The sequence below is a fragment of the Meles meles genome, chromosome 3, assembly GCF_922984935.1.
Source record: "Meles meles chromosome 3, mMelMel3.1 paternal haplotype, whole genome shotgun sequence".
NCBI classification, from domain to species: domain Eukaryota; kingdom Metazoa; phylum Chordata; class Mammalia; order Carnivora; family Mustelidae; genus Meles; species Meles meles.
Genome location: NC_060068.1, coordinates 121,998,286 through 122,013,703, shown reverse-complemented (window position 1 = coordinate 122,013,703; position 15,418 = coordinate 121,998,286). Strand labels below are relative to the sequence as shown.

Here is a 15,418-nt window from a genome sequence, read left to right as displayed (position 1 = left end):
CAGTCGGGCACACAGTAGGTACTTAATAAACAATGAATAACTGTGTCTGCCTCGTTCACTCAGCACTTAGTATACACTCAATGGATATTTGTGGGGTGAATGGAAATTTCTAGAATCTCTTCTGCTTTGCACGCCTTCAGGCCTCCTCCTAAGAGCACACAATGCTGACAGTTATAGCAGGCCTGGCCATCTCATGGGCAACTGAAGACGACTCCTTCTTGCCTCTAAGCAGGGACAGAGCTTTGATGGAGTCAGGGTTCAGTTAACTCCGGTGACTCGGTCCAGAAAGCTCACTGTTGCCACCCAGTCTGAACAACACTGATGGTGGTACATTTGGACCACAACCAGTTTTCAGGATTTTGATCAATGGTCTGATCTATTTATTTCTGCACCAACTCTCCCAACCAGGCCACCAAGGTGATGTGGAAGAATGAAGAGCAGTGAAAGAATCAGAAAATCACAGGACTCACAGCAAACGAGACACCAATCCAGGCAAACGCGGAAGTCAGGGAGCAAGGTTTAGCACTCTGAGCCAGCAGGAGCAGATCTGCTACTGGGCACTGGGCTCCGGCTGGCACTTTCTCTAAGACTCCCTAGGGGCCACGTCTGCCTCTGACCTCTCCTTGTTTTTCTAGGACAACAGCTTCTACACTGGAGTTCCTGCCGTTAAGTGGTTTGGAAGAGAGTGCTTGGGCTGCTTTTCCAGCACCAGTTCTTCTGCCTTCATTTTTCCCAGAGCCCTCAGTTTATGAAAATGTCATTCGATTGACCAGGATTCTCAAACTAGCTTCAGGCCAGTTAGGCGCTAGGTGGAGACACCTACTGGTGGACTGTGATATTGCGCCCAAGCTCTACAATGCAGAGTAATAGCAATGCTTAGAAGTTGACACAGATAGCTAAGTACTAGGAGCTGCAAGCTTGAAATCTAAGTATTCCTCTGTAAGGAACGTCATTCTTGTGTTCCAGCAGGAAGAAGAGAAGGAACAGGTCAGCAGAGAGGTCTGACAGTGGAAGGGTGATTTCAATACTGAGGAAGTGCCATAAAATATTATCAAGAGGTACAATGCCCGAGGCACCAGAGAACTTTTTAACTGGAACGTTTTTTGTTTTTTTTTAAAAAGATTTTATTTATTTATTTGACACACAGAGAGATCACAAGTAGGCAGAGAGGCAGGCAGAGAGAGAGAGAGAGGAGGAAGCAGGCTTCCTGCTGAGCAGAGAGCCCCGATGCGGGGCTCGATCCCAGGACCCTGAGATCATGACCTGAGCCAAAGGCAGCGGCTTAACCCACTGAGCCACCCAGGCGCCCCTAACTGGAATGTTTTGATTCATGGTGACACGGCTTGAATTTTAACAGTAACTGCCATGCGCTGCATTCTGTCCCTCCAAAATTCATATGTTGAAGGCTTAACCCTCATAGGATGGCATTTGGAGGCAGGCCTCTGGGAGGTAATTAGGTTCAGATGAGGTCAGGAGGGTGGGGCCCGCATGATGGGGACAGTGCCCTTACTAGAAAAGGCACCAGAGAGCTTGTTCTTGCTCTCTCTCTCTCTGCCGTGGGAGGACACAGTGAGAAGGCAGCAGTCGAGGGCTCTTGGCAGAACCTGATGGCCCTGGCCCTTGATCTCAGACATCCAGGCTCCGTATTTGTGAGGAAATAAGTTTCTGTTGTTTAGGCCACTCAGTCAATAGTATTTTCCTCACGGCAGCCCAAGCCAGACTAATACAGTGAGTAATGGTAAAGTGGGATTTTCTTTCCAGAAATTCACTATACTGCTAGTCTTGCTGAAAAAGCCAGTAAATCAGAGAATATTGCAATAAGTGTAGAAAAATCAAGAAGAAAGATGCTCTTTAAATAATCGGATGACCTCTTAAATTTGGTGGGAGGATTTTTTCCTGCTGGATGAGCAGAAGTCGATTCCACATTAACCAAAGTCTGCAGAGGCCAGCCAGCCGGCCATGACTAGCAAATTCTGGAAAGAGATGAGCCTTCTCTAATTCAGAGTTCTGGCACAGAAATCTCAAGAGTTTGGGCTGTCTGGGGCGCCTGGGTGGCTCAGTGGATTAAGCCGCTGCCTTCGGCTCAGGTCATGATCTCAGGGTCCTGGGATCGAGCCCTGCTTCGGGCTCTCTGCTCCGCGGGGAGCCTGCTTCCTCCTCTCTCTCTGCCTGCCTCTCTGCCTACTTGTGATCTCTCTCTCCGTCAAATAAATAAATAAAAAATCTTAAAAAAAAAAAAAAAAGAGTTTGGGCTGTCAATCTGAAATCCCTTTCACAGTCAAGCAAGAAGGCTAGTTCTAACAGAAAGGAAGTGTTCAAAGGTCAGATAAGAAACTAAGGCTAATCCCAGCATGGGTCTTTAGCCTAAATGAAGAAAGATGCTATTTTCCATTCAGCTGAACTATAAATAAATCCATCCCCCTTCATTGCAGGTGAATGATGTAACAGCCATCACCACAAATTAGAGCCTCTTCTCTTTTCCAGACCAGTCCCCTCATCAAGCCTGTTCTGACCAGACATTTTGGTTTCTGCAAACCAGAGCTGTCTCTCTCCTCTCCTCCTTTAGCCGTTTCCTTCAGGAATGTCTCTGCACACTCAAAGCCAGAAACTCTGTGACCAGCCCAAGAGTGGCTGTTGCTCTTCTCCTCTCTGTTCTTTTCTAAGAAACATATCATTACGCTCAGAGCTCAAGGACCATCTGCAGCTCTAACAGGATGCCGTGGCTCTGGTCAGTACCTATTAAACCCAGAAGTGGAGCTATAAACAGACTGGTTGGGGAAAGGCGGGCATTCGTTCCAGACGCCAGGCCATGAGGGCGAGAGACCCAGTTTCTCTCCACTCTTCCTTGCAAGAACGGCCTGGACCCTGTAAAGCTGACCACAGGCCTTGTACCCAGGAGGCAGTAAAGGGACCAGAGCCGTTGTATTTGGACAGGGACACCCATGTGCTTTGAATTAATGGTGGCAGTATAGAGACAGCAGTATACACGGAGCACTTAAAATATGCCAGGCATTGTTCCAAATGCTTTATACATATTACTATAAATCCTACGATAACCCGCCAGGACAGGTTACTATTATTATCCCCATTTTACAGATAAGGGAACTGAGGGGCCACGAGAGGAGGCATCCTTTTTCACATCTGGAATCTCTGCTTGGCCCCTCTCCCCCTACATCATTACCAATGTCCTCAATCTTCCTGGAGTCCTAAATGCATAAAAAAACTTGGACTTCTGGAAGCTCTGAAGACCATGCTGGCTCCAGGTGTGGGGGTCGTGGGCAGGGGCGGGGTGGGGCGGATAATCCTGGGTCGCTAGAAGAAAAGGTCAGACTGTTGTGAATCTAAAGTTATCAACCCCAGGCTTGCGAGGACTGAGTCACTCCTTCGTGCACACCCGAATCCCCACCTTCTCTTTCTCTAGAGGGAAGAACTGTGGCTTCCAGGGAGGAGAAGCGAGGTTGGGAAGGGAGGGAACTGAAGCTCGGGAGAAGGGAGTGAACGCCAGACATGCTGGAAAGAGCGGCCGTTTCTGCCCAGAACAGTGTCCGAGTAACAGAAAAACAGAGGCCAGGCCGCCTGCCTGTGCAGCTCTCTTCCACCCCCAACCGCCCTTCTCTCTGGGGAAAGCTCCCGCTCACTCTGCAAGACCTAGCATCCCTCCTTTTTTGACCCCTTCCACACCTGGGAAGAATGCTCTCAGGTGTGAGGCACCACATTTCTCTGCCTACAGCAGAGACGTACTTAACCCCCTACAGGCGGTCGGGGGTGGGGGGGTCAGGCTCCCCTACTCCTCTGAGGCAGTCTCAGGGAAAGACAGCAGGTCTTATCCAGTCTGTAACTTTTTGGTATAGGATGTAGCAACCTCCAATTCTTTTCTTTCTTTTTTTTGGGTGGGGGAGGGGGTAAGCAGGGTGGAGTATCAACCAATCAATCAGGCATCAACCCATCCATCCATCCATCCAGCCACCCACCCAGTCACATGCTGTAATCCTTGGGCAGTGCCCAGGGCCCGGCGATCACAGGTGCTCAGCAGGGGTATACTGAACACTGAATGAATGAAATGGAAAATATTCTTACCAGATTTCTTTTTCCCAACATGCTCCCTGCACAGGAAAGAAGGGGGTGGGAGAGAATGACAAGTTAGTACCGACCTGAGTTATTCCATTAGGAACAGGAGATTCTCCATCCCAGGACATGGCCAGTGAATACAATCAGAGGCAGCCTCAGGGACCCAGACTCTTTGAAAAGGAAGAATTCCTCTTCATTTGCTCCCTTTGTCCTGTAAGTGTTCTGACGCCCAGGAGACCAGCCTCTCTACTCTTATTTGCAGAGTAGGGGGCCCTAGGGAGGGGCTGATGTCAGGCATGCAGTATGAAAACAACATTAGGCCCCCATGTGGCACTGAGCCAGATGCCACCTCATCAGGCCCAGCAGAGGCCCTGCCCTGCTTCTTAGGGCTGCCCTGCGCTGTACTCGTGGAACAGAAAGGTTTTGGGGGTATGTGGTAAGCAGAACGCAGGAAAACTGGGTAGAAGTCTGGAGATCAATGGGAAAAAACACATCTCTCTTGCGGTCACACAGAGAACACTGTTGTGGGCTAGAATTCATACAGAATAATGAGTAATGACTCCCCTGTATTTGTCAGCCACATTGGAATTTATACATGCAACTGCGTTACCGATACAATATTATAGATCAAGGATTACAGAATACTTTTAGGTAAATTATCCCATTAGTAAAAAGGTTTTCTATATTATAAAGGGAAAAGGGAGGTGACTGGATGGTTGGGTTGAGACAGATGTCGTGGCAGCAGTAACATTAGCTAATAATTACTAAATGTTATTACCCCATGCCAGTACCTTGCTAGGTACTTTTAGCTCACTCATTTAATAGTCATAATAACCCTTGGAAATAAGTAGTCTTTTAATGCCCATTTTCTAGATGAGGAAAATGAGGCCCAGAGAGGTTAGGTAACTTGCCTAAGGCCACACAATTAGCAAGTAGCAAGCTGAACCCAGATCCACCTAATTTTTTAAAAATTGAGCTATAATTCACACACCATAAAATTCATTCTTCTAAAGTGTAGAGTTCACTGGTTTTTAGGATATTCACAAGGTTGTGTAATCATCACCATCATCTAATTCCAGAAAATATTCATCATCCCAAAGAGAAACCCTGGACCTATAAACAGTCACTCGCTGTTCCCGCTCCTCCCAACCGCTGGCAAATACTAATTGGTGCTTGCTGTCTCTAGTGATTTGTCTATGCTGGACATTTTACATGAACGGGATCATACAGTACGAGGCTTTATGTGACTGGCTTTTTTCAGGTGGCCTGTTTTCAAGGGCCCGACACCTTGTACCGTGGATGAGTATTTTACTCCTTCTTTTTTTTTTTTTTAAAGATTTTATTTATTTATTTGACAGAGAGAGAGAGATCACAAGTAGGCAGAGAGGCAGGCAGAGAGAGAGGAGGAAGCAGGCTCCCCGCGGAGCAGAGAGCCCGACGCGGGGCTCGATCCCAGGACCCTGAGATCATGACCTGAGCCGAAGGCAGCGGCCCAATCCACTGAGCCACCCAGGTGCCCCTATTTTACTCCTTCTTAAGGCAAATAAAATCCTGCTGTGTGGGTAAACCACACTTCGCTGATGTGTTCATCAGCTGACAGGCCCTGGGTTGTTTCCATGTTTTGGCTCTTATGAATCATGCTCCTGGGAACATTTGTACACAGCTTTCTGTGTGGACATATATTTTCATTTCTCTTGGTTCTACGCTGGAATGGAACGTCAGGTCACATGGTAACTCTAGGTCTCGCTGTTTGAGGAATCACCAGGCCGCCCCCCACGGCAGCCGCACCATCGTACGGGCAAATGTGGATGCCAGTTCCTTCACATCTTCCACAGCCCTCTCTGCTATCTGCTTTTTGGTTCCAGCCATTCTAGCGGCTGTGGTTTGGAGTCGCATTTCCTGACGACTAAGGATGCTGGGCCGCTTCTCCTCTTCTCTACTTACCGGCTATTTGTGTCTCTTCTTTGGAGAAGCGTCAAATTCGGTCTGATTTTCAAGTCTGGCTTTTTTGCCACCGGGTAATGACCCTGTCTCTGTCACTGTGGGCCTCGCAGGAGAGGGTGAGGAGGCTAGGCCAATCCCCTGAGAAAGGGGCTGCACTCCCGTACATCTGGGAGGAGCAGCAGGGCTTGGCCCCAGAGCTGGGCCACGCTGCTCCGTCGTGCTGTCCCTGGGCCACGTGCATTACCTCTGTGGGGCTGAACTTCACTGCCCCTGTGGGGGGAGGGGGAGGGCAACAGTGGAAGAATCTAGCTCACGTTTACTGGCACTTGCTGGATGCAGGGTGCTGGTCAGAGTGCTGTATTTGCACCCACCCGAAGAACCCTCACTATAATCCTTGAGGGTCACTCCATGTCACAGATGGAGACACGGAGGCGCACAGAGGTGAAGCATCCCACCCAACATCAGAACCCAGGAAGCCGGGCTGGGGCCCACGCTCCTGACCACACCCTGGCCTGGCCCATAGGTGAAGTCTCCTCCTTAGCGGCTGGCTCCAAGACACACCCACAGAGGTCCCTGGAGGTTGCCTCTGTGTAAAGCTCCATCTGCCTGAGTTGCCATCCAGGCCTGTAACCCAGGCCACGGTCTGGGATCCTTGAAGTCCTGGGCTCCTGCCTGCCCTATATTCCTGCTGCTTGTCTTGCTGTCCTGGCTGGAGCCGCGAGATGGGGAAGCAGGGGGTTCCAGGTTCAAGTAGCGGCAGCACGTGTGGGCTCACACAAGCACATTATGCATGTATCTGTATGACATGCTTGGGGTGGTCCCAAGTTTTCCTATGCATGGCAGCAAAAACCCTGCCTTTAACAGCACCATGTGGAATCCATCTTCTGTCCCCTAAAGACTGCTGGAAATGAGCCCCAGTTTCCATCTTAGACCTTAACTCGGGTATGAGCTTCAGGAGCCTGACCCAGGGACCAGCTGTTTCGATGCTATTTCACTCCTCCCTCAACCCACAACCAAGGCCCATCTGAGTGAGACTCACTACCCGCTGTGGCCCCAGAGCCATCCCCTGGGTCCTTGGCAACCATCCCACTTTCCTTCCCCGTCAAAGCCTAGCTTAAAGACAGGAAGGCATCACCAGGTACGGACCCGTCATGCGCCAGGCTCTCGTTATAGGCAGGATGGTGTTGAATCCTCACAACCAAGACGTGATCAAAGTTTTAGCCAAGACCACTTTACGGATGAGGAAACAGAAGCTCAGAGAAGTCAGGACACCTGTTGAAGGTCATCATATAGCAGGGAAGGGACAGAGAGATTGGAAACTCTTCCTTCTTCACAGGAAGCCTCTTGCAACTCCATAATACACTCCAGCAGGATGCTGTCAGCTTAATAGGGCTGGCCCACTGTGCTTTCTCTGCTGTAGTCTAGGCTATGTTTTGTAGTTTTAGTGGCTATTCTATTTGCGTATATGTGTGCATGCGTGTGCACCTGCTTGCTCGCTCTCTGGTCAAAGAGCCTGGCCAGCACTTCTCAGCCCTTCTGGACAGGTGCGTGACCCATGATCACCCCACACCTGTGGGTTGGCCTCCTCTCCCGCCCCGTGACTGCTCCACTAGAGAGAACGCTTCTTTCTGCAGACAGACACGGTGGTTTCCTCAATTAAACTTATTAAAAAGCACGATGTGTATGTCAGTGTTTTGGGCTGGCAGGGCCACGGGTGCCATCAACTCCTGGTGTGTAAAGTCAGCAGGCAGGGGGTGAGAGTCTCTGTCGTGTGCCTGGGCCGCCCGGCCCACTGGGCCCGCACTGACAGGCACCCGGGGGTGTTTTCTGCTCTGCTGCAGGGGCTGGGGTGAACATTTTGGACAGTGTTAGACCCTGGATGATCAGGACCAAATCTGGCCCTGGCCCTATTGCTCACAAGTGCTGAGATCTCGAGCAGGTCTTGTCACTCATTCATTCATATCCTTCAAGAGCAACTTTACCCTTGTGGGCAAGGCCCCACCCCAAGGGCGCCCAGGCTCCTGCTTCTAGCCCTCTCCAGGCGTGCCTGGGAGGTGGAGGCATGTAAGGGATTCCAGTAGTGACCCTGGACCAGCTTCCTTCTTCGGCGAGGGCCACGTGGAGCAAGACCCCACAAGGGCTCGATCAGGATGGTCAAGTTTAATTTTTACTTTGCTCTACTCCAATTCCTCTTGGAACCGGCCTGGGAGCAGGGACGGCCGTGAGGGCACGCTCTGGGGAAGTCCACACACCAACTTACTCTTTGGGCGGATTCAGGTCCTCAGGTCTTGTCTCAAAGAACTGCAGCACCTCATCACACTGAGAGATGTAGGGGGGCAGCTGGATCAGGGCCTGGAGAAGAGACAAGAATGAGTCCAAAGGAAGGAAAGGGGTATCAGGAATGGCAAGAGTCAGGACTGCTCCAACCTGGTTATGATCAGAATCATGCGGTGGGGCTTGTGAAACCAGACAGCTGGGTCCTACCCCCAGACGCCCTGATTCAGCAGATCTGGGGTGGGGCCTGGGAATGTGCTGCTTTGGGGACCACACACGCACATACATGTTATGGGCATAGCTGAGCAAATAGTATGTATACATTTATCTAAATCATGAAACTGGGGACTTCATGTATGTCATTATTCTGCTATGACTTCACGTCTACTGGATGCTGAGTGTGTCTACTGCCCAAATATGTCATACATTACTGACCCAGCTGCCTACTGGCGAACACTAAGCTGGTTCCCAACACGCCTGCATGCGTGTCTTAAGTCACAGATCTGCCGTGTCACGGCGAGGGTGCTGCTTTATGATTTGGGTAGAGGTTAGAAGTTCCAGGTTACTGAACATCTGGCATCTGACACTGCCCCAGTCCATATTAATTTGCCACCCTAGCTCATCAGTTAAAGGAGCCTCAGATGTCTGCCGGCAGGTTGGATAAGGAGCAGGTGGAGGGCACAAAGGGGACCAGGCATTGGTTGTGCCCGTTCAGCTCCCAACGGGTATCCATTCAGTGATTCAACAGACACGATCTCTGGGTCGACATGTCCAATACGAAAGAAGGATGGGACGCACCCCCAACCTGAAAGGATAAGAAACTATGACGACGCTCCATCATGAATAAAGAGCTCAGTGTAACCGATCTTTATTTAAGCCCCTTCTGGCCCCGCTCCCGAGGATGCAGATCGTGGGGCAGGTGAGCTGTGTCACGCACACATGCACGGATGTAAACAGCATGTGCAATTCTGCCAGGCATTTCAGCCCACCACGGCATGCTCCCGAGGGACGCAGGACTCTGCTCCTCTCCACAGAAGGCCTCGTTCCTGGGTGCCTCTCATGTGCCTCCTGCAGGTGCTGAGTGAGTTGCGAGTGGAGATAAACACATCCTCTATTTTCTATATAACAAGGCCCTAAAAGCTCACCTCCCATTCATCCCCGGCAAAGTGATACTCCATCCCTGATATGAGGCTGGGCTGGACTAACGGAGAGGCAGATGGGAGTCTCCACTGGTACCTTCCTCTGGGCTTCAGGAGCATTTTGATTTATTTTTCTGATTTTTGAAAAGTTTTAATTGCGGTAAAATACACATAAAATCTACCATCTTGATCGTTCTTTTTAACCCACTTTTTTTTTTTTTTTAAGATTTTATTTATTTATTTGACAGACAGAGATCACAAGTAGGCAGAGAGGCAGGCAGAGAGAGAGAGGGGGAAGCAGGCTCCCTGCTGAGCGGAGAGCCCGATGCAGGGCTTGATCCCAGGACCCTGGGATCATGACCTGAGCCAAAGGCAGAGGCTTAACCCACTGAGCCACCCAGGCGCCCCTTGATCGTTCTTTTTAAGTAGGCTCCATGCCCTATGTGGGGCTCAAACTCATGAGCTGGAGACCCACAGTCCTATGCTCTACCGACTGAGCCAGCTAGATGCCCCACCATCTTAAGTATTTTTAAACACACCATTCAGTGGCATTAAGTACATTTGCCTGGTTATGCAACCATCCCCACCCTCCATCCCCAGAATGCTTTGTTTTGCAGAACTGAAGCCCTGTACCTATTAAATAGTTCCCCCTTCCTCCAGCTCCTGGCACCATTCTACATTCTGCCTGTATGATTCTGACGACTCTAAGCATCTTGTCTAAGTGGTATCATACAATATTTGTCCTTTTGTGCTGGGCTGCTTTTATTTAGCTGATGGCCTCAAGGTTCATTTATGTTGTAGCAGGTGCTGGACTTTCCTTCCTTTTCAAGGCTGAATAATATTCCACTGCATGGATAGGCCACGGTCTGTTTACTCATTCACCCACTGATGGTCACCTGGGTAGTTGACCCTATATAGCCTTTGAGTCCGGCTCAGGCTTTCAGCCAAATGCCTAGGTTCGAGCTGTCTCAGATCTAAAGAAGAAGATGTGAGGTGGGTGGACATGTTTTAGGGTGACCTCCCTAGTCACTGTCCAAGCTCTACCTTCTGGGATGAAGGGCCTGCTGTTTTGTGGCTCACTGATTTTATTAGCCTCGACGTAGCTCCTGTTCTGCAGCCAATCCCCAGGGACTGATCTTTTCCAGGCTGGAGGCAGAGACCCAAGAGGGAGAGAGCAGGCGCTTCCCTCCCCCGCCTCTGCTTTTGACCCCCTTCTCTTTCTGGTTTGGAGGATTCATTCTGCTTGGGATGAGCTGCTGTGTTGGGGGCCCCCTTGGGTCTCTCCTTCCTCTGAAATCCCGCAGCTCGTACAGTCAGAACCACATAATGAAGGAGCTGATTATATGCTGGACCATGATGCGTCCTGGCTGCTTTGTGCACAGAAATCTTGCGGCTGCCCCCAGACTGCAGTAACACCATTCCCTTATGTCGGCTCAGCACGCGACGGCTCCCGAAACACCCTTGTCTGTGTCATTCCATGTAATGCTGGGATGGCTGGCCCATTCCAGAGATGGGGAAACGGAAGCTCTGGTGAAGTAGGTAGAATTGGAGAGCCCAGGGCTGGCCGACTCCAGCTCCTCGACCCTGAATCCACGGAGGGCAGGGCTATGCGGCTCTTCCCCTGCACCTTCCCTACAGGTCTAGAAAGTACTGGGGAGCCTCTGATAACCTGTTTAGTGTATTCACTGGATCAATGCCATGAGGGAAAGGCTAGGTGTGGCCGCATGGCCCTTTCTGGGGGGAGCAGGGTAGGCCCTGTGGGGGCCATGGCCTCCAACTATGGGGGGCCTCCGAGGGTGACCTCTGCTGACATGAGCAGAGGCTCTGAAAGGCCCAGTGAGGGAAGGGACAGCGAGGCCCACGGAAACCTCCTGACAATGCCAAGTTCCCTTTTGGTTTTGAGCAATTCCTAGGAAGTAAAAGCCAAACCCCCAAACCATCAAATACAGCCAAGCTCCTAATAAAAGGCGGCACCCAAAGCTTTGATGTTTGCCCCTTTCATTTTGGAACGACAGGCTAACAGTAAAAACATGACCTGGGGCAGAGAAATAATTCTGCTTCTGAAATACTCCAGAATTGTCTTGTGTTCGGTCAGTGAAAACAAAGAACCACAGTTCCAGGAAAACTCGTTTCTATCCTGGATAGAATCCTGGCCCTGTGGATAGATGTGGTTGGTCGATGGGAGGGACGAGAGGAGACGTGAGCAGAACGAGTCCCGTTTGCTGAGAGTCATGATAAAAGGTCAGATGGACCCAGCTCTTGATTGTGGCTCTCTGGCCATGTCCCATCACCTCTCTGAGCCTCAGTTTTCTCATCTGTAAAATGGAAATCACAAACACCCCCTTGGGAGGTTGTGCTACAGAATGAGTGAGGAAGTGGCTTTAAGATTTCCATCATTCACTAGCTGCTTGACAACATTAACTCTCTGCCTCTCCATACTGTATCAATTAAGGACAGTTGAGTGGTGGTTCCCGGTGGGGATTCTAGAGCTAGCAAGACAGCTCTGTTAGATAACAATGCCTCGCCTAGTGAGGGGGTTGAGTTTTCTAAGTTCTTTCAGTCCCCTTGAACTTCAAAATGAATGCCCCAGAGAATGACCACTTCTCTCTTTCTATTTTTAAAATTTTATTTTGGTGTGATAAGAACACTCACGAGATCTATCCTTGTGACAAATTTTAAGTATGTGATACTGTATGGCTGGGTGTTGTACCGTGGATCTCTAGAGCTTATTCCTCTTGCTTGACCAAACTTCACACCCCTCCGTTAGTAACTCCGCATTTTTCTGTCCCTCCAGCGCCCGGCAACTACCAATTTGCTCTGTCCTTCTGAGTTGGACGATTTCAGATCACGGAAGTGGAATCATGTAGGATTTTATCTTTCTGCGACTGGCTTATTTCACTTCCCACGGCACCCTTAGGTTCACCCACACTGTGATGTATGTCTGAATATCCTTTTTGAAGGCGGACTAGTATTCTGTCCAATGTGTATATCACGTTAGGTTGTTTCCATGACTCGGTTCCCACACCATACGATGTTAATTACTGTAACTTTGTAACGGGTTTAGTATAGCAGAAAGTTTCTTCCCCGTGCTGCCACCAGCATGGGAGTGCTAATCTCTCTTCCAGATCCCTGACTTCAATTTCTTTGGATGTATACCCAGAAGTGGGATTGCTGGATAATATGACAGCACTATTTTTAATTTTTTGAAGAACTTCCATACTGTTTTTCATACCGGCTGCATTTCACATTCCCACCAACAGTATGCAAGTGTTCCAGTTTCTCCATATCCTTACCAACACTTGTTTTTTGTTTTTGTTTTTGTAATAGCCATCCTGACATTGTGGTTCTGATATGCATTTCCCTGATGATGAGTGACATTAAGCAGTTTTTCATACCCAGTTGGTGATTTGTGTATCTTCTTTGGAGAAATGTCTATTCAAGGTCTTAGCCCATTTTAAAATCAGGTTATTAGCTTTGTTAAGATTGAGATATATGAGTTCTTTATATATTTTGAAGATTGACCCCTTGACAGATAGATGACTTGCAAATATTTTCTCCCATTTTGTTTGTTGCTTTTTTTACTCTGTTGATTATTTCCTTTGTTTTGTAGCCTTTTAGTTTGATGTAGTCCCACTTATTTATTTTTATTTTTGTTGCCTCTACTGTTGGTATTACATCCACAAAATCACTGCCAAGATCCCTTAAATAAATCCACATATAGGGGCAACTGGTCTTTGAAGAAGGTACCCAGAAAATACAATGAGGAAGAGAGAGTCTTTTCAACAAATAGTGCTGGGAGAACAATAGCCACATGCAAAAGAATGACAGTGGGTCCTTATCTTATCTTACACCACACGCAAAAATCCACTCCAAATGGATTAAAGAGTTTAATATAAGACCTAAAACTGGGAAATTCCTGGAAGAAAAAGCTTTCTTTCCTAACTTGCCTCTTAAGAGCAGGACGAGATTGGGAGGCCTGGATGGCTCAGTCAGTTGAGCAACCAGCTCCTGGTTTTGGCTCAGGTCATGACTTTATGAGTCATGGGATCGAGCCCCGTGTGGGGCTCCGAGCTCAGAAAGGGAATCTGCTTGAAGATTCTCTCCCTCTGCCCTTCCCCCAGCCCTCACTGGCATATGCTCTCTCTAAAATAAATAAATAAATAAATAAGCCTTTAAAAAGAAAAAAGAAAAAAAAAAAAAAAAAGAGCAGGACCAGGCAGTGAGGGGCCTTGGGTAGGCAGGCAGCAGCAGCTGGCTAGATTTAAAGACATTTCACTGCTCTTACTTTTATTTTTATGGCAAGTTTTAGCAATATTATATTATATTATATTATAAAATTTCCTCCAAAGAGTATTTTTTTAGAAGTTTAAAAAAGTGAGCTAACTTTAAAAATAATAATAATAACAATACAGGTGGTAGTATACAGTAAAAATCTTGACAGGAGGAGTCTGTTAAACACTGCCATTAGACTGCCTGTCATTTACTTTAAAATACTACAGTATGGGCAAACACACTCATGTGTTTGTCTGTCTGTGCGTGTATGTGTGTATGTTAGATTTGAGTTACACCCCAATAACGGTGAGTAAAAATCTGAATCTTCATAAAAAATGAACGCTTTGGCAAGTAAAGAGTTCTACTCACAAGTCCTCACTCTAGAAAAGGCTACTTATGGCTTCAGTTATCTTGACCTCTGACCAACACCACAGCCTTTATGTACCATCACAACAGTTGTTAGAAATGATACTCTTTACTGGTGAAATGAGGGATGCTCTAGAAATATTCTCAGCTACTCTGGTCCTTGCATGAAAAGAATGTGGCAAATCCATCCTCCAAAATGGTGCACTGGGTCTAGGATTCTGAGTCCTCTGTGTTCTGTCTCTTCTAGGGGATTTTACTGTCAGACCAGGGTGGGGTTAGCTGATCCTGGTACTGGGCTATCATTCCATTTGTCTCGAGGAAATGTCCATGCAAAGTGGTGTCAGACGGACAGCTGGTATTTCAGTAAGCTTACAGAAAACCTGAGAGACTGTTTAGGGAGCTGCTTGATAATAAATGCTTGTATATGTGGCAGAATTTGGCCTAGTCCTATTTTCACTGTGTTCTTCAATGAACAGAGCCTTAAATTTAATGTAGTCAAATAAATCTGTCTTTTTATGGTTGGTACTTTGTGTCTTTAAAAATCTCTCTATACCCCCCCCCCCAAAAAAAAACCGAAAACCAAAAACTCTCTATACCTAGAGATTATAAAGTTTCCCCCTGCCCCGTTTTTATCTTCTAAAACCTTTTATATTATTGCCTCTTACATTTAGGTCTTTAATTTCCTTGGACATGATTACATGTGTGGTGTGAGGCAGGGGTTAGTTACCGTTTTTTTGTTTTTTTCCCAAAAAGAGTCCCACTTCCTGAGGAATCCAACTTTTCCTCGATGACTTGCAAGGCTGCTTTTGCCAATATTAAAGTGTCCAAAAACACACGAATCTGTTTCTGGCTTATCTATTTTGTTCTAATGGTCTGCCCATCCTTGTGTCAATACCATACTATGTTAATTACTGTAACTTTATAACAGATCTAATAGAGCAGAAAGTTTCTTCCTAGTTGGAATTAGATTTGGGATACCCACAGCCTTTGTCTATCTTTACCTATTGGACATTACCAATTTCTACTAAAATAAAGCTAATAGTTATAGATTAAATTGGCTTAAGTCAGCTCAAAACAATGTTAATAGCAGATACTCAAATGTTAAGTAAATCTGTGTAGTCTGTAAGATTTTGCAGACTTTGTGAATAGATGGTTTCATCTCCTTCCAGGAGGGCAGTTCCCTTGAAGCCAGGCTGGGGAATTTGGCCAACCCAAACCCCAAAATATCTGTTCTGCTCCTTATGATGCATTAATAGTAGGGAGTGGTAGCTCCCATATGGCTCACACGACATAAGCCATTTCTTCCCTATGGCAAATCCAGAATCCAGGTGAATTCATGATCTCGATACCATTTC

At 47.7% G+C, this 15,418-nt stretch overlaps 1 protein-coding gene across 1 annotated transcript in view; it reads right to left on the bottom strand.

The window, feature by feature from the left end:
- Positions 1–15,418, bottom strand: part of SH3PXD2B (SH3 and PX domains 2B) — a 99,695-nt gene that overhangs the window by 32,631 nt on the left and 51,646 nt on the right. Inside the window, exons 5-6 of the mRNA XM_045999922.1 lie at positions 8,273–8,364; positions 4,078–4,103 (exon numbers count right to left, since the gene is read on the bottom strand). Of these exons, the coding sequence (XP_045855878.1) occupies positions 4,078–4,103; positions 8,273–8,364 (118 nt within the window). The remainder of the gene's footprint in view (positions 1–4,077; positions 4,104–8,272; positions 8,365–15,418) is intronic.